This window comes from Stegodyphus dumicola, chromosome 8 (assembly GCF_044657685.1).
Source record: "Stegodyphus dumicola isolate Sdum_Otavi_A_Nest chromosome 8, ASM4465768v1".
In the NCBI taxonomy this organism is placed as follows: domain Eukaryota; kingdom Metazoa; phylum Arthropoda; class Arachnida; order Araneae; family Eresidae; genus Stegodyphus; species Stegodyphus dumicola.
Window position 1 is genome coordinate 98,786,763 of NC_140775.1, and position 26,531 is coordinate 98,813,293.

Below are 26,531 nucleotides of genomic sequence, written 5' to 3' on the forward strand. Positions count from 1 at the left end.
ACAAATGATAGATCGCTTTTCTTCTGTAGGTCAAAAATATTCTTTTATGCATTTTACGGAATTTTACGGAATTTCGTTCATTGCACTTTATTTTAGCAAACATCAAATTTTTTTTTTATTTTCCTGAATGGAAATACTAAACACTCTTTCTTCAATAAAATGAAAATTAAAAAATGAAGTTATTTTTATTTGAATGTAGACAACACACTTCTATTTAAACTGAAAATAATGAAATTGTTATTTACGTAAACCCAGAAACGTAACACATAATATCGTTTTGATTTTTAGCCGAAAAAGGCTATTAGTCTCGAAATGGGATTTTGTGCCGAATCATTATAAATGCATCGCTTTACTTTTCATTCGAGTCTGTTGCCATTCGGCAAAATGTAAGATATTTATCTTTCAAAATGAATCTGTCTATTGTGGATTAACAAACTAAGTTATTTGAAAGCAATAGATGCAGTTTTTAAGAATATTTGTTTCTTGCTTTTAAATCGGATTAATTTAAATAATAAAAACGCATTTAATTCATTATCTATCCAATTAAAATAGTAATTACTTTGACAGAATGTCGTTATATATCTTCTTCGTTATTTCTGTATTTCATATTTTATAAAATTTGAATGAATTTTTGATTAACATACTCAACGATTTGAATCGAGCGATGGCAAAGCTACACAGAAGACCACATTTTTATATTTAGTGCGCGACAGTGTTTATTGCAAATTCTAAAGATATGCTATTTTTAAATACTTTGGGATTTTCCTGAATTGAATTGAATTTTATGTGGCGTAAATGCAAAGAACAACATATTTAATAAATAAAGTTAACACACGTAACGTTAATAACAAAAAGGAAAAAAAAGCGTTTTATAACTTACTAAAAGAACTGGACATCGATATGATTAACTTAGGAAAGACTGAAAAAAATAGAGAAATGTATGCCAACACTTTAACCCTGGATCGAGAAGTCAAAGTATATGCTGCTGTTAAAATTTTTGTGATTTTACTATTGAAGGGCGTTAAGTGCATAGAAAACTACTTTAACAATAAAAGTAAAAAAAAGGGTGTTGAGCAGGAGTGAGTGCAATAGCAGACTGGTAGACTGCGAGCTCAGCGAAAGCATAAAAAATCTTTTTGGGCGACCTTTAAAATCTGAAACCATGTAGAATGGCCATGACACGGTAAGAATACATGATGAAACTGTTTTAATATTTTACAAGCTTATCATTTGTTTCGTCTCGTACCATGATGTAGAACGCCTACAATTAGCGCATGAAAAGGTTTTACTAGGCTAAAATATGTAATTAAGCCAAACACATGAGAGTTTATATATTTTGACTAAGGTCTTTATACAGGGTTTTTGAAATACGCCTGAATGAATACATGAAACTCTTATGACACTGATCTTTTTATGTGATATCGAAACAACGTAAGCATCTTAATGGCTCAGTCTACTTTGGCTTTGGTAGGCACATTAACGTAAAAAAAGAACATTTAACACATATCTTATTTAACACATGAAATATAAGATTTATTTTACTCATAGAATGGAATAATAATGCCATTCTCTTACCATCCAATATACCACGGTTTACTAGCTCTTTCCGTGCTCATCGAAAGGACTTCAGCCAAACTGTCGAATTCTGTTTGATAGGGAAAAAACTGACATTCTCTCTCAGTTTCCCAATAAATTTCCTCTTCATCCTTTCCTAGGTATAGGTTTCGAAAGAATTCAAAGCTGAATACGTCCAGCGCGGTCCAGTTCTTTGTTCCGTCGCTTACAATCACAGGAACAGCTGAATAAGCGAATCTAAAAAATGAATAAGATTACTGATTCAAAATATTTCCATAAAACCAATTAACAAACTGAAAAATAAGATTGCAACTTTTCGTTCATTTTCTGGTAAAATCAACAGGAATGCGGCCCAAAATCACAATATTTAGAATCAATAGCTTCTGTAGTCAGCACATAACCAAGACAGCAACTCATAAGCTGTTTTCCGTTCCACACAAGTAATCTAAAAACAATAATTTAATCAAATTGCTAGCTCTTAATTATGAGTTGCTTATAATTATAAATCATGTCTACGATATCCTAATGCCAGTTACATGCCATTGTCGATCGCTGTCTATTGCAATTGTTGATAATATGCAGTGTTTGTCTTACACACCAATAATGATTCTATGAGGTGTCACTTTACGGGTTTAGGACCTACGAGGAGTCGATCTAATGCATATGACGACTCTGGGCAGGCGACAAATGGGTGTTAATACTTTTCTTATTATTACAATAATATTCAAAATTCTTTGTTATCGTCTCCGTTGCGTGCCATGTCGACTGTACGCCTTGTCAACGTTATGCTGCGGCACTCCTACGCAGTATTAATCCAATGAACATAAGCTGCATCAATGAGCTCTAATAATGCGGGTTGGGATCGCCTGCTTTAGAGAATATCCAACAATATTTTTGAAATATTAGGCATCTTCTACGAGAAAGATATGGATGAAATAAGATACCTATTTGTACTGATAATACCGGCAACAGAAATCAGAAGTCAATGCCTAAAATAGTAACAACGCCTGTGTTTTATGTATATCGAATTTTTATTATGCCGCAGAAGGGCTAAATTTTTTCTAGTATTACGAATATCAATGGCTTCAAAAATGAACGTTACACCCATGTAAAGCACATTTTTGTCGCCCTTTTTCGAAGGCTTACTTAAAAAATATACTATTAAAAATAATGAACTTAAAAAACGGAAATATTAAAATAAAAAGCTGCAAGGACTAAATAAAAGCTTCAAGTTTTGAATTGTTACGCTTTGTTTCTATTGTCTCGACACACCCATTACACAATAGGGTGTGTTCGGTAATTTGCAAAGAATTCTAGATCAGAAATGAAAAATGTTAAGATCAATATATTGAAGTAGTTATGAAGTCCTGAAATACAACGTGCAGGCATGCCTAGCCGCGCCCTGTCTACAGTTATTCCAAGAAAGTTCGGCCACACAAGTTCCAGATCACCCCACCATTAAAAGGACATCAACCGTAGACAATTCATGGAAATCATATATATCAGACTGTGAGCATGTGAAATATAGAGTAAAAAATCAAATATTTTTGTTTACGAGAGTGTTTAAAGTAGTAATTTAAATCTAACTTCAGCATCGAATAATCTGGAATTTTCGCATTGAAGACTGGTTTATCTTTTGGTTTTCTTTCTACAAAATAGTTTTAGGAATTTATAAGTGGGAATAGAAATCCTTTCTTGCTCTTTTTTGGTGAAAAAAATTCTTGTTTTAAACAAAGAAAAAGGTTTTGTTATTATCAACTTGAGTATATTACAAATTAAATGTATTTTAAATTATATTAGTTAGATGTAATACTATAAAAATACAATTTTTTTTAATTATATGTTAAGAACTTCGTTATTTCTTTTTCAATTGCTTAGTTTATTAAGCCGTTATAAACTCAAAGATTACCTTGCTTTCTTCAAATGTCAGCCCCCTGAAATATGACTTCTTGAATGGCCGAAGATTTTATGACTTTCCCAGTGCCAACTTTGCCAAGCTGTATATCTGATAAACGTATTATAGCGCAAAGTAACGTAAGAGACAAAAAAATTTGAAAAGACTTTTTTAAAGCCATTTAAGTTAAAAAATAATCTGGTTACAGAAATGATATGTTGTTTCATATTGAGTGCGCACACAAATATTCTGGCAAAACTCATCGAAATTCTGAAATTCATCCGATTGCAGAAAGATACTTAAGATACTAATTTGAGAATTATAACGAAACTGAAGTACGCATATCAAATGAAAATCAACTCTAATGATAGTTTGTTTTTGTAAAAATATATATAAGTAATAATAAGCAAAGATTAATCCAAATAAAGTGTAAACTACTTGATGATTTCTCTCGAAAGTGTATATTGCAAATTTAGTGATATGTTAAGTACATTTTCAATAAAGCAGCGAAATTATTTGAAATTATTAGGATATTATAAATTGCATCAATAATCAAGCAAAGCAAGGGAAAAACTGCAATCCATTCTGTTCATTTAGAAGTATACAATGTTAAAAAAAATTCTGAAAAACCTGTGTAAACTGATTGCTAAAATTTTGTAATAAATTTAACTATATTTGACGATGACGTTTAAAAACTTCTGAAATCACAAAATGCTGCCAAATTTCGTCTTCAAATTTCAAAAACTTCATATTTAATGAATTTTTTGTATTACCTATAGATATTCAACAGGTAATGTAAATTAATATCGTTTCTTTTTTAATAATAACAATCAATGGCATGTTTTTCAAACCACCATGGTTTGCAAACGTGCCTTATGAAAAAACTACATCGATATTTGCGTTAAAAATCATGATAATTCCAATATTCTTATACAAACTATATACAGTGTTTATTTTATGCTGTCAATAGGTAATTTTATGGTGTCAAAAGTGATATGTTTAATTTGTGCTATGATGAAGAAACCTTCACTTGCGAGTATCTTTCTGATTTAGTCTTTTCATTACATTATATATAAAATTCAAAATATTCATTACATTATATATAAAATCATTATTAGTTGAATAATTTTATCTTTTTTGTAGCTCTTGAAGTTCTCTGCACTCTAAAGTTTTTTCTTTTCATTCGTCGGAATTCTTCCAGATGACTTACCCTTTTGCTGTGTAATATAAGCGGTTATCCTGATGTTTTAGGTTTAACTGTTTTGAATTTTGTTCAAGATGAGGTACAAGTTAGCCTTCAAAATTCTCATAATAAAGTCCTCTTGACTATTAAATTGAGAATCTCAACATCTTGTGAAAGTTTAAACACTTTTCTCATTTATATTTTATCATTTCAGAACCATTAGTAAAACGAGGCGCACAAACCACAGAACAACTGGGTTCTTTGATGGGGACTGAATAGGCTAACTATAGGTTTCCATGGTTTTCTTCCTGTTAACCTAAAACACAAGACCAGTTAAAGGGAAACTTATCCGTATTCTTAAATTAAATTACCAAAAAGCATTTCACTCCATAGGTTTCCAAGAGTATCGCAGGTGTCTCAAGCGTGTTCAGTTATGAATGAATAAGTCTGTTTACTTCACTGATTCAGTATTTGTCTTGCTTTTGAACTACTGAATTTTTGATTCTTTGTGGATCTCGATTTCAAACATATTTTTAATAAAAATATTTGAAATTGCGTGAATATAAGGGAAAGAAAGTACTGCAAATCTGTTGAAAACACGATAAAGTTGCTATTGATTTACAAACATTTTGTTCTTAAATAAAACATCTGCATGTATACCGTATATAAATTTGATTGAACATGGATCATATGCACTATAATATCGACTCGCATTACTACAGTCTTTCAGAATAATATGCAAAAGCTTCAGACTCACCAGCGGCCAAGCGAAAAAGTCGCTAAACAGTGTCAGGAACGAACCGGCTGGCTATATGATGTGGAGGTAGGAAAGTAAGTCCTTTCTTACTCCAGTGATAAATAGACTACCGCTTTTCCATGGAGGTAAGAAAGTCGTCGCTTTCCTCATATCATTATACAAGCTAGCTCCTCGTAGAAAGTCCTCTGACGGCATCCCTTCCTTTAGGCAGATAGCTCTTAATGTGCTCTGCCGTATCAAATAGCCTAACTTAATCTAAGAGGTAAAAGCTTCACGATGCGATTTAGATGCATGCTTCATTATCGCAGGTATTCCTTAAAGGCTTTTATCTAAAGGGCAAACAATTTATAAGAAACCTACATTCCAGACAGAGGAACCCACATACCTTTGTAAACTTACCTACTAAGAGAAGCAAATTATTTTAGCATCAAAATGGGAAGTTATAATATTAAATTTTAAAATAATTAAGTTCAGAAAGAGGCAATTATGCTTCGAAGATATGTTAGACATGTTATGATATGTTAGACTTATCCAAAGCCTTCAGAAATTCTATTTTTGTTATTTTCAGATTAAAGAGAGTTACATTCCTTTGTTTACTATTTCTTTGATTTTTCTAATCAGTTCTTCCCATTCTTCAGCAACAAGGAGAAAAAAAAAAAGAAAAAAAAAAAAAATATTAGCATAATGAGCATGACTTCAACGAACTTTTAATGCACTTTTCATCGCAGATGACTGAAATATTTATCAGAATGAAAATACTGTGCATACTGCTGCACAAGTGGAAGATATGATTGGAAGATTTAAAAAAAAATCATTCGAAAATAATACGCATCATTTAAGGACTGAAATGCCCTAAAATACGCGATTTTTATCGAAATTATTAAAACTTATATATCGGAGAAAGTAGAAAAAAGCAATAGCTAAAGTAAAATACTGATAAGACAATTTTTCAGACATTGAGGTCTCATCATTTATTTAGATTACACGTTTAGATACGAACAGACAAAGTAAGAATGGCAATAATAGCAAGTTTTTAACTTATGTTTTCATTACCAAAAATTGTTTAAAGAGAAGCCGATTTGTTGGCCTACAAAATTGAATTTCGCTGATTAGTAGTTTAGTTGCCCTTGGAAAATATAAGCAGATTTCAAAATATTTACACAAAAATTAAACATTTTTATTTTCAGATTAAAGAATTGAATGATTCTGGAATGATGTAACGGGTCAACAAGTCGTAGGCGCTTTCACGTTTTTGTGATTCAGTGGCAACAGTGTACTTCCTTGTACGAAGTAAAAAGAAAGTATTGTAATCGCGAAAAGTTCCAGGCAGCATATTTCAACGAAAATATCCATTTTGACCGCTATCGAATGCAATTTAACGATGTTTTTGCGTGATATATGTACGTAAGGACATAATAAAATACTCTTTTCCTTCAAAAAAATTATATAACTGCTTTAAAATTAATTTTGAAGAGAATTTTTCGTGGCGTCTGTACGAACGTATGTACGTACGTGCGTACGTACGTATCTCGCATAACTCAAAAGCGAGTAGCCTCAGAACATTGAAATTTTGTATATAGGACTGCTATAACATTTAGATGTGCACCTCGTATTTTGGTTGCAATCGGCCGCACCAAACGCATATAAATATATTTATATATATATCCACTCTGTTACCCGGCTCAGTGATCTCAGTTTCTTTACTCATTCATGTTTGTAAATTGTACATTTTTTGCCTTAAAAATGATTGAATTATATTGTTCTTATCTTCCGGTTAAGGTTTTTATGCCTTTAGTAAATCTATATGCAATAACTTTAAAGTTGTTTAAGTTGTTTAAGTGCCGCTAAGCCTAATAATTTTTTTTGATGGCGGCCATTGCTTGTTTACATTTGAAACAGCAAGATAGTGGATTTGTTGCCAATCTAGAGAAACTCAGCTTCGCAACAACAAAGATAACGCCTTCATTTATTATTGCCAATCAAATCATGCTTAATCCTTTCTGGAATTTTTCCGAGGAAACAAGTGTTTAAGATTTACTTCGTAATTTTTAATACAGATATTTTCAGTTTTTATGTATTTTTGCCTTGTCGCGAAGTGAGAACTGAATTAATTGAATGAGAAATACTCAATCGTCTGTGAAAAACTGTTTCTTTTTTTTTTGTTTGCTTAATTTCTTTTATACATCGTTCTATATTTATTATAGTATTTGAATAGAACATGTGGCAACGATTAGATAATTCTTTAAATGATATAAATTTTGTGCATTCTGAGTTATAATATGACTTCCTGAAAACTCAGGAATACAACTCCTAACATCCGTCAACGCCCAAAACATCCGTCAAAATGCCACTAATACAGTATCATATGAAACTAATTCTGACCAGCATATTCAATAAGTCAGATTCGCTTAAACTTTGTTATTGGAATGCTGCTGGCATTGTTAACAAAATTGATGAACTTTCAGACTTTTTTTATAGAATATAACATAGATATTAGCATGATTTCTGAAATCTATCTTATCCGCAATAAACTTTTAAATAAAGATTTAAAACTTGAGACGATTCCAGATTACATCAGAAGATCTAATGAAAAATTCTTCAGCAAATCTGTGTGATGTGACTTTGTTAATTACTCCCAAGTCTTTAATTATGAAATAATCGAATACAATCGATATCGAATATAATCGAATATAATCGATGAATATAATCGAATAATAATCGATTTAATTATATCTTCGAAGATAGAAGCGTCAGACCACTTGCAGCTCACACCTTCATGGGAGGAGACGACAACTTTTTCACTTAGCTCCTCAATTGGTAGCTGTTTATACTTCCAATGCATCTGATTTTGATTGAATTTTTTCTGTAGCTTGAATATTATTCTTGGAGATTTATAAAACTAATGCTGTGAGATTTTTCGCATTGTGATGTAGTAGTGTTGTAAATAGGTTGCTTAGGTTGTTGTTGAGTTGTTGTAGTGTATTGCGTTGACTAGTTGTATTAAAATTGTGTTGTGTAGTTGTATTGTATTGCGTTGTATTTAGCACTATTGATTGAGGTTGTTTAGTTGTATTTGAATTTGCCATTGGAACTATTGCTGTAGTGTATCTTCTCATATTGTTGTCATTGATTTGCATTGCCTTGGGTCCTCCTTGAAAGCTATGATCACTCGTCACGTTTTGCGAACTCGTCCGATTGGATTGTCTTGCTGCTTTTGGTACTTCTCTTCTTCCCCTTTTCTCCGTTTTCTCATCTGAGATTTTCTCCATGTCCGGATTTCTTTATGTGAAGTGCCCTTGGGCTTTATTTCTGGAACCGGCAACATTGCTCTTCGCAATAGCTCGGTCAATTATAGAGTCCTAAGTCTTATAATATGAACGAAATATAATACTGTTAAGTGAACCTAGCGCCAGAGTGTCGCTATGGTAAACAAATAGAGTGAATTTTAAAGAATGCATTTATTCTATTGTGGTTTATGCGTTGTCGGCGAAGTAGATTTAATTCAATCCAATAAGTTTAAATGAAATGCAAGAAAAAATGCGTATAATTTAATATTCCGTACAAGGAAGTCATGTGGTGTACACATCAGATTTTTTTCTTAAGACTTAAAGTATTTAATCAACTAACTAGTCAAGGAGCCAGTTTGGGGGATTTTGGATAATTGATGGTGATGGAATGTTGTATGATGATGCTTAATTGAATGTTATTGTTTTGTATATCTGTTGCAATGTTTTCTTAAAAGTAATACTCCCTATGTTCCATAATATTAGTAACAGCTGATTAATTTAATTTGTCCCATAATGATATTAGCCCAAAAAAAATACATATAGAACGCAACATTTAGTATAAAAATTAGATTAAATTAAACAATAAAAATATTACTGGTATTTTATTTTGAATGTTCAGACAGTTTCTGAATTTTTCAATAATTTCATTACTGCATTTTAAACTTGTAGGAAGGATACCCTGGAAGCAAAACTTTGTTTTCTTATATGTGTGAGCTTAAAATTATTAAAGCGATCATTGTTCATTGCTTCCAGTATTAGTTGTTGAAGTGACAGAAATATATTATTCAATGTTTGGGGAGAAATATTATCAAAGGCTATGTGGTGCTTCTTCTGCTAAAAGAAAATGCCTAATGTTTTTAAGTTTTCCTTCTAAATCTTTGCATTTACTTCCACAGTTTTGCTTTTGTAAGAATCAACTTTAACCTAAGATGCATCTTGACAATTATTTTCGAAAGCACGTTAATGTAACATAGGAACGAGAAGGTAGGTTAGATGTAAAGAACCATCTGATGAATAGAGCTAAGAATGCTAGAGGTAAAGAACCATCTAATGCTGTGTTTTACAGAATAGGTCGCCTTGTTTTAATGCTGTTCTTAAACACGTTTCCAGATTCTTGATATGGTATTCTATTGCATGTAAATTGATTTGCAGCTAACGTAATTGCACCTTTCTGCAACTTTTCGTTTTTCTTTTGATGATGCATCTGGACAATTGAGACTCGATCTTCGCTTGAAAACTGTTTGTCTTTTCTTTTTCATCTTTTACAATGGGTTGATATTCAACTGAAGCAAAACAAAACAAAAGATTTCGATCAGCGAATGAAATCAGAGAAATAGTTAGAAGTCATAATAATTAGATTAACCTAAAATTGAAAGATGTGCCAAAACAAATGACAGATATCATGAAACATTGATTTGGATTGAAGGCTTCACAATTTTGCGCTACAACATATAGCTGTATTCGCCAATAATTCCCATTTTAATATACACTTGCTACTATTATTATGCGGCCAGAGGGAGTAATTTTTATGCTCTCTTTTTTTTCCTTCTCTTTTCTTTCAAAATAAAAAGTCTTTTGTTTTATAATGCTGTCATATCTTTGGAGTAATAACGCAGCAAAATAAAAATTCAGAATATAGTTTGTCTCTAATATCCGAAGTATGTGTGATTCATCTTCATATAAATCCATTCAAATTTGCAATTTACACGACCTCTGCCTCTTCTTGTCTGTTGGAATCTCTAACGCCGTAGTATAGAAGATAATAAGGTGTTTCCCCCGCCTTCTTAGCATGTCTCCGTGGTGTAGTGGTCAGCACACTCGGCGCATGTTCGAGAGGTCTATGGTTCGAGTCCCGGCATGGTCATTGCTCATTTATCATCTCTCCTGCTTTCGAAAAAATATCTAATGACTCTACAGTGGCGCCCAACAAATAAAGGTGGTGGATGATGTTTCTTCACCACCAGGATTTAGCGATTAAGTCCCCTAATCCCCAGTCGCCTTTTAAAGGGGGGGAATATAAAAGGCATTTCTCCCACCTTCTTAGCATATCTTCGTGATGCAGTAGTCAGCACACTCGGCGCGTATTCAGAGAGGTCCGTCGTTCGAGTCCCGGCGAGGGTATTGTTCATTTTTCATTACTTCTGCTTTTCAAAAAATACCTAATGTCCCTACAAAGTACTCGATTTTTGTTCGGTTTAAATATAAAGACATACCACATTAGCGTAAGTTTATTTATTTATTATTTTATTATTTTTAGGGGGTATGAGGTACTTTTGTGATTAAATTTTCATCAACAAATATCACTGCACTATTAATAAGCGAAAATCTGCAAATTTAAATCCCTTAAGAGAAGCGTTTTTCAGAGCTGAGAGCTCATGGCTGGACAGCAATTTACCCTCTGTTGCAAGCAAACAAATGCAGTATAATCTTAATTTTCTCATTCTGTTGTTATTGTGTGATATTAAAAGTGTCACCTATCCTTGAAATTTTGAACTAAAACGAACTCGACCTCTGTGATAAATGCAAACTGCACTTCGATGCAGCAAACTGCTGATTTTACACGATTGAAAATGTGATGAGATTTAAGGAACACCCGTATATTTTGTAAAGACTTCAGTTCATGTTCAACGATTAAAAAAAAAAAAAAAAATGCATGTCTGGCGGCCAAGATTCCCTTTATTCATTGGCACGTTTCAAATGATGCGAGTAGGAAAAATACATTTATGTCTGTTTAGCTTTCTTACTGCCCTTTTCCAGCTTTAATTGACTTATAATTAAATTTTAAATCTGACCACCCTGACTGTTATTACTATAACTGCAAGCTGAATGACCCTTAGAAATAAATTACTGAACTCCCAGTATGAGACTATCCACCTTCAAAGTAGAACTCAACGAATTGCTTAGTTGTAAAGATGACGTTCCAAAGTCACGCTTTCCTTTCATCAAAATATGCACATTTATCTTAATATATTAACGAAAAGGGTGGTAATACGAGAAAAAGAGAACTAAAACTAACAGGAACTCTTAACTTTCCAACAGACCACATCCTCATTATTGTTGACATGAAATGAATGTAGAACACGAGAGACACAAAAGTGCTTAAAATCATTTCGGGCGTAATCCCAAATCAAGGAACTTTTAAGAAATATTCGAACTGGACGATTACAAAAGAATCCGTTCTGGGGTCAACTTCAACAATGCGTGACTCAGTCTTAATGTGTGGGCAGGGGCGTTCGGTCGCCTCGTCTGACTCTCTGCGAGCAAGAAATAACTTCTAGAAGAGCTTCAGCGTTTAGTTATTTTTTATTAATCGCAGATCCTCGTTTATTTCTTTCCTCTTCACGGGTATGCCATCAAAATCGTGTTTCTAAGATCCCATCTCGAAACAATGGAGAATTGTAGACCCTTAACTTGAGGAAGTCGAGAGATATGGAACATTTTATTGTGGTCTGATCCATTCCATGTACTTAGCGATGGTGCGGATTTTATTCTTTTAGAGTTGATCTTATCCGCACTGTTCGTATTATGGGATGTAGATTAAAATACTTTTGAGTTTGTGCTGACGGCAACAAAGCGATTTTCGAATAGCTGATGTAACGATTACATTAATCGTAATATTAAAAAAAAATCATTTATTTTCTTTGAAAAATGAAGCGATCATTTCGGTTATTTCAAAGTATTGACGACATCTAGTGTAATGTTCATGGTACCTGCAAATAAGGAACTTTATTTTCTTATGCCAGGGTACTAATATTTTTTTTTTTAATGTACAAAATTCTGTAGATACTTTTATGTTACTACTGTTAATACTTTAATGTTTATACATTGATTTCGGTTATTAATCTAGATGACTTATTATATAAATGCCAGACACAGAATTAAAACAGTTGAACATTGACTTCGGAAAACATGCATTGTTTCTTATTGACTATTTCTAAGACTATTGTTTCTTAGGATTCTCTTGCGTGTCAGCAGGGAAATTACAGAGATCTCATAATTTAATTTAACTACGAGATTTAATATAAGTTTTGTAGAGACATTAGGTTATTTTGGAAGCAGATGAGATGAAAAATGAGCAACGCCTTCGCCGGAAATCGAACCGCGGACCTCTGGAATACGCGCCCAGCGTGCAGACCACCACACCACGAAGGCATGCTAAGAAGGTGGGAGAAATTTACCTTATAGTTTTTCCAATCGTATTGAAATCATAAAACATCAAAATCATTTACTGAAAAACTGTAATTCATTTGTATTCAGGTATGAACAGGCATTGATCAGTTGCACATTACTTATTGATTGCAATGAGAATACCTTAAGCGTTTTTTTTTTTTTTTTTTTTTTTTTTTTGTGTGTGTGTGTGTGTGTGTGTGTGTGTGTGTGTGTTATCACCTGCCATGTAATATGCTTATTCCAGTGCCCAAGAAGCTTCTTAATTTTAAAAGAATGAAGGTCATTTGACTGCCTGTTGGCACTGCTTGCATAGCTCCAATAACCTGCTCAACAGAATTGCGGTTCATTTTCAGTTCTCATCCGGGTTTCTTTAAAAGACTTACACTAATTACGCACTCTAGACGAGGGATAGACAAAAGCCGGCTCGCGTGCCAAATGTGGTTTTGTAATTGCTTACAGAAGTTACGAGGGCGCACCTATTGTTAGAATGTATGTGTGCATATATACGCATGATTATACTAGCGATTAACTTAAGCTGAGAAAGCTACACTGTGTTAGAAATATGCATCCGCCAAAGAATATATCCTTCTAACAGTTTTAATTTAGAATTTAAGGAATTAAATATGAATATTGTTGAGATAAAATGATTGATCGGAAGCGCAGTTCAGGAAAAGAATTTTTTTTTTTTAAATTAAAAACACTAAGGATTCCCCGCGCACCACAAAGTGTCCCATGGGGCTTTCAGCACAATACACAAGAATAAACAGTAAAGGAAATTTTTTTTAACAAATTATGAAGGGTTACAATAATTTACAAAAATATCAAAGGCACTTCTGTCAGACATAAATTGATGGAAATCTGGAGAAGAGTTAATATTAATATTTTTAAGGGGCATTTAAAATCTTTCTTTCACTGTCAAATTTGGAACGCAGAAGAAGCATATGTCCAACTTAAATATGCTCAGATAACTTTTAAAGTTTCCATGGCCAGGAAGGAATTGGGTCATTTTATAACTTGTAAGAAAATGACGACATGATAATCTCATTTTGATGGAAGCGAAAAATCTCTTAGCTAAGCTCCTTTCAAACTAATGTATTCTTGATTTCATACCCCTACATACTTTCATTCATAACCTTCTTATAAAAGGAATATGGGCATTGACAAAAATGCCAGTCTCGAGCTTGGTGGCAATCTTTGCAAGAAAATCGGCCCGCTCAGTTCCCAGCGACACCCGTATGTCCACGAACAAATGCAAAAGAAAAAAAAAATTCTGTCTTTTAGGTTTCTAAGTTATTTGAATCTCGCCGATTATGAGATTAGAAGAAGAAATACATTTTAGGGTTTGATGAAAGGGGATCGTTATGAATGAGATACTCTGAAACAGCACTATCTTGTTCAGTGATCCATTTGATGGCAAAGTTCAAACACAAAAGTTCAGCTATAAAAATTGTGCATTCGTCTCGAATTCTGAATTGAAAGTGCTCGAATTCAAGACTATTTCTGAACACAAAAATGCGAAAAAAACTTTGCCATCAATTTTACTCCAATCAGAATAGCAAGTCACACGGAAATCATCTGAGATTTTATTGGTAAATTTAATAATATTAACAGTATTTCTTTCTGACGGGTGAGCAAGGACAGATGGATGCAAAAAGCAGTCAACTAGACATAGAAGAAACAAAGAGATTTTTTCCTATATTATGAAGAATGGCACTGTAGATTGGAGGAAAACCAGAAATTGTATAAACAGACATATAACTTATGGTACGATATCCACAAATGACCGGCTGAAGAATCCGCCTTTGAATGCGTCGCAGATATTTAAAATTTATCTTCCTGTTAAGCGCTATAACCCAAATTCTAGAGCCATGCATTATGAAGGGTTCAGTTCCTTGCTTAACATCTAACCCTTAAACTTTTATTTAAAAAATATTAAACAATACACAAGTCAATCATTTATTTATGGCATATTTGTAATTAAAAATAAAAAAAATAAAAAAAAATTGTAATTTTTTTTAATTTCTGAGAATTTTTGAAAAGGGGGTGTTCCTTCCAAAATCGCGTTCTGCAAACATTAAAGGCATCACAAAAAGATCGACATGGACTTTCCAGCATAGTTATGCCAAAATCTCAGAAGAAATAACACTTTCGTTAATCAAAAATCTGATCATGGTTAGATGAGGAACATTGCTGTGAACCTCCTGCTCTGATATATTGATTATAAATTGGAAAGAGGAACAAGCACTCCTGAAAAGTTCAAGCATACATGTATTGCTCAATGAGTCACAGTTACGGTAAAATCTTTAAAGAATAGAGCATGAAAAGTCCTATTAATATTTGATCGCCTTTCCTGTTTTTCTAAAATGAATTAAATAACATGCGAAGTTTTGCAACTTAGAAGCTATACAGAACATCTGTTTCTTTATGAATTTTGTAAAATTGTAAAGGATGTAGCCGCCAGCTAATGAAACTTTTTTCTCTTACCTTGCGTAAAACAAATTAATTTTATTTAAAATGCCATTTAGCGATTTAGATTAGCAAAATAAACAGTACGATCAGAAAATCAACTACTCGCATGCAAATCAAACACTACAAATCTAATCGTTTGAGCTGATAGCATTAATTAAAAAAAATAATTAATAGAATAATATTACCTGGTTAGTACGTTATATTTCTCAAAACGTTTCTCTGTGTGCTACGCAGTTTGCGTTTTTAGGTCTCATAGAAAAAAATATTTGTTTTAATTTTCGCATGATTCTCTTTGGAAAGCAAACACATTTGGCATTATCTTAGATACATAATGCACGCTTGTAGCGGAAATCAATGTTTGATTTTGATGTTTCCTTTAGGTGAGCTAACAAGGGACGTTACTCATTTTCCTCTAAACAACTAACTGCTTTTTTACGTGAAACCCACATGCTGCTGAAATCTCCCGAATGAAACATAAAGGCATATTTGTCATTTTGGTAATTCTTATTCAAGATAGATAAACCTCTCGCGAACAAATAACATTTTTAAGATCGGAAAAGTACCCATAGAAGCAAACGATATTTCCTATTTTCACCTCTAAAAGAGACAAGTTTTCCTATTTTTACTGTGAAAACTCCCTCTATGCTGACGAGATTCGAATATCAGTGCTTAGTCTACTTCGCATACTAAAAGAAATCAGTTAGTTATAAAGAGACGGTGTGCTATTACAATGCAAATGCTCTTCCTTGTCTGTAAATAGACGGTCATATATAATGTAGTGTTGAAACAAATAAGAAAATTAAACACTATTACTCTGTCAAAAATACATAATGTTAAAGAATTAAGCGGATGTATGACAGCGTTGAGCCGATAGTATTGACAGATAAAGTCAAAAACAGTAAACTCTTTGCCATTTTATGTTGACGAGAACACAGTTATTACTTATTCTATTCTTCTGTTGGCTGTAGCGAATACCTAATGAAGTTGAAACGACCTATTCTTCCCTCATTCTCTGCCACGAAGCATAAGAGGGTGGTGATAAATTTAACGATATTATTTCCGATACACAACCATTGCTTAATCCTCTGTTTTGTTAGCTGTTTCGAAATGCTTGATAGGTAATGAAGCTCAAAGTGACCTTTTGCTTTGTCATTCTCTCCCAAAGCGCACAAGAGATGAGGGTACCTTAATGATGTTTATTATTGTTTCAAAGAAAGCGACATTAATTAGTCAAATTTTTATGGACTGTCAACCGATAGGGGCAAATCTGTATCAAGATTTTTCCCAGTCATGTCATGACAAAAATCCCCAGTACCGCATGCAGAGGTAAAAATTAATATCCAACTACCATCTTGGTGATTAAATACGATTCTTAGTGAAGTTGTGAAGCTGGTGAATTTTTTAATGCCTTCAAGATGGAGAATTTCAAAGGAAATACATATGTATAAAGAGACTGGAAGTTTTATTCCATTTTCCACTTTCATATAGAAGCAAGAAACTCGCTGGTTGTAAAATGTTTACTAGTCTATCAAACTTGGTCCAAGTTTTGATGGAGAAATATTTCTAAACTTTCTAGGCCTTTGTGTTTTAATAAACCATCGTCCAAAGGCAATCACTTTCTCAAAACACTACTGAATATATCCTCTCTTTACCACCTCCACAGAAAACCAAAATCATTTTGAAACGTCGGTTGCTAGAGAGTATTCACATTATTTTTCATTCATGCGATTTGGCAAGTATTACTAGCGTATGATAAGTAGGATCTATAATTTAGTCCAGCGGCATTGAAAACAGCCGGTTTCCAGATTATTTGCTTTTGATGTGACAAAAGATTTTCAATTTATCACTCAGATTATAATTATTAACAACTGAATTTAGTGATTTAAAAGAAATAAGAAGGCTTTTTTGTAATTTAAATGTTTATTTTATTTTTTAATAACCTTTCTAGTATAATTTTGAAAATATTTCATGCATAATAATGCAAACTGATAATCAAGAATATCTGAAGTATTATCACAGACAATAAAAATGCTTTTAACGCCATATAGTACAAACCTCTATATAAACTCAATCCCTCACAAAAACTATTATTTACAATATTTTTATACTACTTACTACTAGATCTAAGTATTTATAAACTTACTAAATATTTTTTTAGAAACGACTAACTTAAATCTGGCCCATCAGAATGATTCCTAAACCATCTTCAAAATTTCAAACAAAACTGAACAGCTGATTAAAAAAATATAAGTTTGGGAAACGTACATTAGAAAATTTTATGCAACTATTGAAGCTTTGAACTTTTGTATTTGAAACTTTATGAAAATTTTCAGTCTGAGAACAAGTTACAGCTGTCTCAGGTGATCAGTGAGAAAATAACTTTAAGTTCGAAAGCGTTAAAATCATCTTCTCATAAATAATTCTAGAGACTTGGAGAAAAGAAACACCCCACCGCACATCCTTTCAAGAAAAAACTTATAGTTGCTAAATTATAAATCAAATTAAAGCAGAAATTTTATAGAACTTTAGAGGAATATTCTCACAAAAGCCGAATTCGAGAAGACTGCCTTATTAATTTTTGGACAAATATTAAGTAATAGAGCTTTCTGATAAGGCTTTGAATTCTACCTTTATTCTCAACCAATGCGGAACTAGTAGAAACAGCTTTTTTTTCTTTTTTTTTTATTAGAAATAAATACCGCAGCAAGCTAAATGCAGTTCCAGAATCAAACCTGTATATCTCATATCAGATGAACCTAATTTTCCAAAGAAATTTGTGTTTCAAGACAACTTCAAGCAGTTCACGTTTACTGTGCATAAAATATTTATTGCGTGTTTCGTAAACGCTATTTAAAAATAATTTTTCAACGACTTTCAGCATTTTAAATTTTCCATTCCAGTTTATAATTTCAAAAATATATTAAACATTTTAAGTTATTGACTATACATTGTCCCAGATGAGTTTGAATCTCTGTGGAGGCGGTCATCCTAAAAAGGTGATGGTTAATATCGAGGGTTACTCACGTTCTTAAAAATACTAGTCTTTTTCAAAGATGGCCTCTTAAAAAGATAGTTGTTTCGTGGTAGTTCTCTCCAAGAAGACTATCTGCGGTTTTAAATGGTTTTGGTCTTCTGTGGTCATCTTAGATCGATGATGTTTAATATGGGCATTTACTTGAGGTGTCAGAAAAACTAATCATTTTCTCAAATGGTCTCCTTGCAGAAACGCTCATCACAACAGGGTTTTCAGTATAATGTAATGCTTAATGTAATGAAGATTTTTATGTGATCTATAATGCATTTTCTTCAAACTATTTTATCTTTTCATTTTTAAATGAAAAGTGCATATACGGTATATTCATCTTATTATTTCACTCCCATTTTACATTCCATTTTAAAAATATATATTTGCTACTATAAAATATAAATCTGAAATAACAGTAACTGTATTAATTACAAACATAAGTTTAATATGAGTATTGTAGTCTATTCAAGAGTTTCCCAAAAGTTGAAAAGTTTTTGAGGCAGATTTCGACGTATTAGATTGTGGCAAAGCACACTACAGCTATCAATCTACAAACAGAGATGCCTTATTGGAGCATTTTCTATGGAAAGCTGGCTCGTGCTCTTGTTACACATGGTGAGAACTCCGAAATGCTCATGCAACCTGTTCGTTCTCCAAGAATCGAAACCGAGTCGAACTACCAGTTCTCCGCTCGGCCGCTGAAAAACGTTTGGGAGCTACCAATGTAAAATGGCCTTTCCTTGAAAAAATACTTAAACCAACGTGCCAATGCTTATCTGAATATTCATTTAAAAATATTTAAGAATCTCATTAACTTCATAGACAAATCTTTCTATTAATCATTTTCTAGTTAGCAGTAATTTGCCCTGTAATAAAACCGCGCCGTGATGAATCTAAGAATAAAACAATCTGATGTGGACCCCACATGATTTCCTTGTATGCGAATTAAACTACGAATATTATTTCATTTGGTTACAGCCGAAAACATCACGGACGAAAACGTCGCGGAGAAAACAACGCAAGGCGAAAACGTCGTGCTACAAAACATCGTGGGAGAAAACATCGCAAAGAGAAAATATCGCACTCCTAAAACATCGTCTTCGAAAATAAAGCGGTTCAAAAACTTCGCAGTTTAAAAACATCGTCGTCGAAAATAAAGTATCTAAAAATAAAGTATCTGCAAATCATCACATGACGATAACATCACAGACATGCTTTTTTCAGACGTGCTTTTCGCAGACATGCTTTAATAACTGTAAATGAGTATTCCCATAATGATTTGTGAGTGCAAGATGGAAAGAAGGATAATTTTTACTTCCATATTTTTTATTAACTAATAAATTTTTGCTGAGAAAATAAGAAGGAAACTTAAGCATAGAAAATTAATGCAACTTATAGCACTTAATAGAATTTTAAAATGACATAGTTAACTAACAAAGGCCATTAATAAATAATTTTTTATAAAGTTTTTACTGGAAATTTTTCATGAAAAGTATAATCTATAAGTTGCATTTAATTTTCTATGCTTAAGTTTCCTTCTTACTTTTTCAGCAAATATTTATTAGTTAATAAAAAATGTGAAAGTAAAAATTATCCTTCTTTACATCTTGCACTCACAAATCATTATGGTGTAAGGATCTTAAGTTTTACTAACGTTTATTTTATGTTAAATCTTTACTATCACTTCTTATTTTCTACTTCCGGCCAGAATTAAAAGCTTTTAACTTATTTATGCAAATTTGTCTTGCTAACGCCAAGTACTTAAGTTGTGGCTTTTTGCCAAGCAAGAGAGAGGAAGGAGCTATTAGAAGCAGGCCGCTTGCCATAGTAGTTTTACTCGGTTGCTGGTTGCCTTCAAGGCCAGAGGTTTAATCCTCTTGATAATTTTAAACGTATCGTAGTGTTAGCAGTTCTCTGTACTACATACGACTTTTTGTTAATATACGGCCAATCTTGGAGTTAGGCACTTGTTTGATTAATCCAAAGTTAGTTTAGTTAGAGTTTAGTTAATATTTTTATATTCTTACGTTCAGACCACAAATGGTTGGTCTCTGTATTCCGAAGTCCGGAAATCATTGTAAAGAGAGAAAAATAAAGGGTTTCGTATACCCTTCCTGTGTGTATTGTCTACTTCCCAAATTTATTGAACATAGCTTTAGTAAGCTCCCTGTTCCGAGTCAGGACATTTAATGTTTCCAAAGCAAGTAAGGGGGAACACAGAACCTGATAATGGGAATATCCATTTACAATTAATAAAACCTGAAAAAAGCATGTCTGCGATGTTACCGTCATGTGATGATTTGTAGATACTTTATTTTTTACCACGATATTTTCGACGACGATGTTTTTAAACTGCGAAGTTTTTGAACCGCTTTATTTTCGACGACGATGTTTTGTACCACGATGTCTTAGAACTGCGATGTTTTCTCCCACGATGTTTGTAGCACGACGTTTTCGCCTTGCGTTGTTTTCTCCGCGACGTTTTCGTCCGCGATGTTTTTGTCGCGATGTTATCGGCGGACACCATTTCATTTAAACTTATTTTCTCGAATTATTTTAACTTAATTAACCGATCTCTCGAGGCAAGTCGAAAATGACATCAAAAACTCCAAATTTTGAATTAAATTACCCCGCTCAATTTTTGTTGTACGGGAATAAAACTTCTACTTTTATTTTTCCATAGCGAGTATAAAACTTTCCCATATATAAGTATCGGGAAACCACATTAAAAAATAGATTTCGCTATTTGTCCAAAATTATTTTTTTTTTAATTTGACATTTTTTGATTTGACATAATTTGACTTTTTTTAAATTTGACATTGACAGAATGTTTCCGTCATTTAAAAAAACTTATATGACTACGACCAACGATTTCGAAAATAAAAGGCCGGTTAAGAGGGGTAGGTATGTATGTATACATTCCTGTTCAAAAATGGCAAAACGCAGAATAAAAAAAAATTATTTAATAAGAATATGCGCGAAATTGATGTAAGAGTTTGGTGTGGCATGATTAGACCATATAGAAAACAATGGAGCAAAGGCATTAAAAAAACACATGTATTACGACATCACAATGCGAAAGACCAAATGGGTAAGAAGAATGTGCAATGGAAACATCGCGCTTAATGTAAGCACTCTTGTAATGTGACACGGAATGTAATCTGGTATAAAAGGTCTTTACTGAGCAATCTCGCTCTCTTTTTCTTCCGACTCTACTTCCTTTTTAATCACCTTGTTCGCTGTTTTTGGTCGATTTCCTTTTCCGCTAGCCACCCAGAATTTTCTTTCCGCTTCGTCCATTGTCTAAAGATATACGCTGTACAAAATTGTGGGGTGCATGACGCACCCATAAATGATGCTTACGAATCTATTTATGCGTATAAGGGCTTGTACTATTATTAAATTAAAATCATGTGTTGAAATCATCTGCCACGTCTGAAAGCTTTTCTTTCCCGTTCTCTTAAGTATCCATGCAACTGCTTTTCGAATCCTTAAGCAATTTATCTAAATCATTACACACGCACATGCATATGTATATACTTTACTGCGTTTGTTGGAAACTGCGTAATTTAACATCCGATACTTTTAATTTCCGATAGTCATAATGGATGAGTGGAAAGGCAGAAAGAAGACGTTGACAAAACCAAGTTCGGGGAATCACCATCTTTATTTCTAGCACATCTAAATCATTTCTGTATAGGCAATACACTTTTTGATCATAATCAATTACAATAATTTTTATAGCATAGCATTTTTATAGCATAGCATTTTTATAGCATAGCAGTGCATAAATGATTACAGAAATGTAAGGAAAGCGTAAGCGATAAGTGTGGCAGCAATGCAGAGGAAGAAGAGGAGGGAGTCAAAAGTTTCAGTTTCGGGTTAAAAAAGTTTTGGTTTATAATTATTTGATTGGGCAAGAGGTAGCTCTACATTAAGCGTTACGTAGGATCGCATGATTAATTTGAATGACGCAGTTTAGACTTATGGCGTTATTTTTACGACAGAGAGAGTAAGTTCCCAAATTACATAAAATATAAAAGAGGTCAAAGCCACTTAAAATTAGAAGTCTTCTCTCATATCTTTTTTATCTTACACATCCCCCTCTCCTTTAAAGCGAAAAAGGCGAAGCGATAAAGAAGTCTTTTTGAGAGAAAAAGCATTACAGCAGCAAAATTAGAGATATAATTTTGAAAATACAAAACATAAAATTAACATTTGAACAATTAAAACATATAAGTCGTAAAATTTTGAATTCAAGTATAGTTTTAAGCACTATGTTCTTTTAAAATAATTGCACATTTTTAGAGTCTTATTAAGATTTGAGTCCAATCTGTAAACGATTTTTGTTTCTGGAGTATTCACATCACAATTTTGATACTTCAAAAAAGGATTTCCAAAAGTTTTTACCCCAATATCACAATTATAAAAATTTTATATAACCCATTAATTATTACGAATAATCATAAGTTTTAAATTTTACACCGTACTAATTTTCACATTTATAAGTAATATTTTATCATTTGTAATAGCATTATTGAAATTATGCTTTTTACTTTTATTATTACATTTTACATTTTTTTTATTTTACACAAACTGGAAGACCCTACATTAAATAAAAAATAAAAGAGGTCATAGCCACTTAAAACTAGAATTCTACTTTCATATCTATTTTATCTTACATATAGACTCATGTCCATAAATTAAGGATAATTCGGATTTGCGCGGAAATCGAACTCTAAAATAAATATATCACCTGTAAAATCACTACACACATCTTCAAGAACCATATGCAAATTTCAGGAAGTAACCAGATGACACCGATGGTACGTCACAATGACGAGCGTGTAAGAGAGTGATATATAAGGAATACAGGCAAAGAAGTAAAATTGTTCGCAGATGCTTTATAAGCATTTCAATGCAATAACCGAATAGTTATGATCCAAAGGACGCATTTGGATGATTTTTCACGTGGTAGAATTATCGGCCGTCTGGAATGTGGGCGTACCCAACTGGAAGTATCAGACGAACTTGGAATTACCCAGAGTGTCATCTCCAGGCTTTGGCAACGATTCCAAGATAATGGTAATGCGAGTAGACGTTACAGCACAGGTAGCCCCAGAGTTACAACGCCGAATTCAAGGCAGACCGTGTACAGACGCTTAGGGCAGATTGGTCTATATCCCCGTAGACCTATCAGATGCGTTCCACTTACTGCAACTTACTATCGCCTGCGGTTAGCCAGGAGTAGAGAGCATGCATTGTGGACACCGCAACAGAGATGGAGAGCTCCAGATACCCGTTACCACCAAGAAAACATCATTGAACGACACCGTTACGGTGGTGCAGGAATGCTCGTTTGGAGTGGAATTATTCTGGGTTCCAGAACTGACCTGCTTGTTCAAATTGGAATCATGAGAAGCCAAATCCATCGGGACGTCATTCTGGAACAACATGTACGTTTGTTTCGGGGCGCCATGGGCGCACAATTTGTGTTTATGGATGACAACGCCCGTCCTCACCGTGTAAACATCGTAAGCGAATGCCTTCAATCGGAGGATATCACCCGTATGGACTGACCAGCATTCTCACCGGACTTGAATCCAGTAGAGCACGTGTGGGACATGCTTGGCCGACGAGTTGCAGCCCGTCAACCTCCTCCTACATGTCTACCGGAACTTTGGAGAGCATTGCTTTTTGAGTGGTGTAATATCCCCCAAGATGAGATCGATAATTTGATACTCAGCATGCCTAGGCGTTGTACGGACTGTCTTGCATCGTCTGGGAGACATACAATGTATTAACAATCATACCAAACATGTAATATTGGTTTTTTTCTAAATAGGTTTTTTTTTTAATTTGCTCCAGGGAGAAAAAATCGCTAATGTTTTTAATAATATCAAACATATAGCATTTTTTTTTTTTTTTTTTTTGCTCTTTATCTTTTGTTTAATAAATAAGCTTTACAAATAAGTCAAATTTGTTTTGCTTCTAACTCTTCCTTTGCCTAATTTTGCATTATCCTTAATTTATGGACATAAGTGTTTATGTATATATACTTTTGGTAGTGCTGTTTTCAACAAAAACGGGAGCTGCACAACTAGATGTTATAATAGTTCCAAACATACACAAACTTTCAACATTCTATGACTTATCGTTTTTGAGTTATGTCAAATACATACATGACGTCACGAAAAAAATCCATTTTGAATCCATTTTACAATTCTGTTTGGAGTAAAGAGTCCTTTATTCTGCCTGTACGTACAGATGTCACGTAAAAAAATTTCAAAACCGATGTTTCCGTTGACATCTGAAATCCAAAACTTTTCGCCGTTACAATGTTTCCTTTACTTCAAGGAAACAAAAACGTTAAATGTAAATATTGGAAACAGTTAAATCTTTTATCAAGTGATGTTAAATATTGTTACTTCTTAAATCCCAATTTATAACAAAATTATAATTTTATCCTTCTCGCGTTAAAGGGCACGTATAAGAGACAAAACTCGAAACAACACATGACGTTCACAACTCTGGCATGCGGTAAGAATTAAAGCCTGCATAAGTTAAAACACTTTTTTTTTTCTTTAATAAAATTTCCGTTGCTTGAATATGAATTGATAAAGCTGGAGGAGGGGCGAAACTTTTCTTATGAAAGCAGTTGTAGAATGAATAACAAATGATATCACAGCATGAGTCCAAACATTTAAATTTCGTCCAGTTTTCATCCAAGGACATAATCCGGATTGAAAATGGGTCAGTTAAAAGTGAAGAGGTTATTCGACAAACAAAAGTCTCCTCTTTTGATAAACTTTCATTTGAATTTCGTTACTATAACACAATTACCGCTTTGCTTTCACGGAAAAGCCATGGTAGCACTTACAAACAACATATTATAATTGCGGATGACATAAGTGCAACTTGTTAGTTTTGTTCCTTTTAAACTGCGAGATTGCATTTATTTAATGCAGAAAAGGATATTTTGATTACAGTATTTTAAATTAAGTTTCAGTTCCGCAAAACGGGGCAAAATAGGTCAAAATTTAAAACTCAATTGCACAAGCAATAGAATTCCAAGGACCCGTATTCTAAGGAACCAATAAAGATCACAGTCAATCAGCATGTTTAAAAAATCCAGACATTTGAGTTGATTGGTTATCTGCATGAGAAAGAGATTACCTCTGTACACGAATTTCATATTTATGTTACACAATGGGCTAGCTCAATAGCCGAGATTTGAATTTAGTTCGAATCACCAATGTTTAGCGGTCTTGTTCATTCAGTTATGAACCACTGGCCAGCGGTAGGCTGATAATTGAATTGTCTTTCGTCTGTAGGCCAAATATGTATTTACAAAAATAGAAGGAATTAATTTTTATCGTATTTTATCCGATTAAGATTATGTGCTGAAAAAAAATTTACTTTTTTATTGGGTACTTTTATAATTTTCTTTTATTATTAAGAAACAAAATCATGCCTAAAAATATGCATGATATCTGCCAAAATTACATTAAATAGGGTAAAACAAAAATTTATCGTATGGAGAGGTGACTGATGTAATGTCACCGCATTTGCTTAGTCTGCTTTTGAAAGTACACTTATTACGGGTGAACCGCAACAAATGCAACTTTTTTAAAAATATAGAGCAATTGAAAAACCAGTTGGCTTATTTACAGCGGGTAAATTGTTTTCGATTTACTGTTTACAGTCCCTAGATTTCCGAAAACTGTAGGCCGATCTACATTTTCAGAAAATGTTTATAATAGCTTTTCAAAGAACACGTATACTGTATGATATGATATGATATGAGGGACGCAGCCCGACCCTCCTGGCAGACTTTACGTCGCCCTATGGCCTTTTAGCGGGCTGCGCCAGAGCAAGCCAGAAGCAGCACCTTCAACAGACATAAAGAACATAACTAAAAAACAAAATTCAGATTAAAATCCCTACTGCAACGTATACTGTATTTGTAATTTAAATTAAAGAGAAAATTAATTATACGCAAATAAATTAAAAACAAGCTTAATTTTATTTAGCGTAGAAAGAAGTAAAGCGAACCAATTGGTTGGATTGCAGAATAACGTGTCAAGATATCTGATTTCTATTGTGTATAACAAATGAAGCCATTAGAAAGATCCACGCTGTTTATAGCATAGCAATAATGTTTTTGAAGA

At 33.1% G+C, this 26,531-nt stretch overlaps 1 protein-coding gene across 1 annotated transcript in view; it reads right to left on the bottom strand.

Moving 5' to 3' along the window:
* Positions 1-26,531, bottom strand: part of LOC118180934 (bifunctional arginine demethylase and lysyl-hydroxylase JMJD6-like) — an 80,242-nt gene that overhangs the window by 21,603 nt on the left and 32,108 nt on the right. Inside the window, exon 2 of the mRNA XM_035350015.2 lies at positions 1,576-1,812. Coding sequence (XP_035205906.1) covers positions 1,576-1,812 — 237 coding nt within the window. The remainder of the gene's footprint in view (positions 1-1,575; positions 1,813-26,531) is intronic.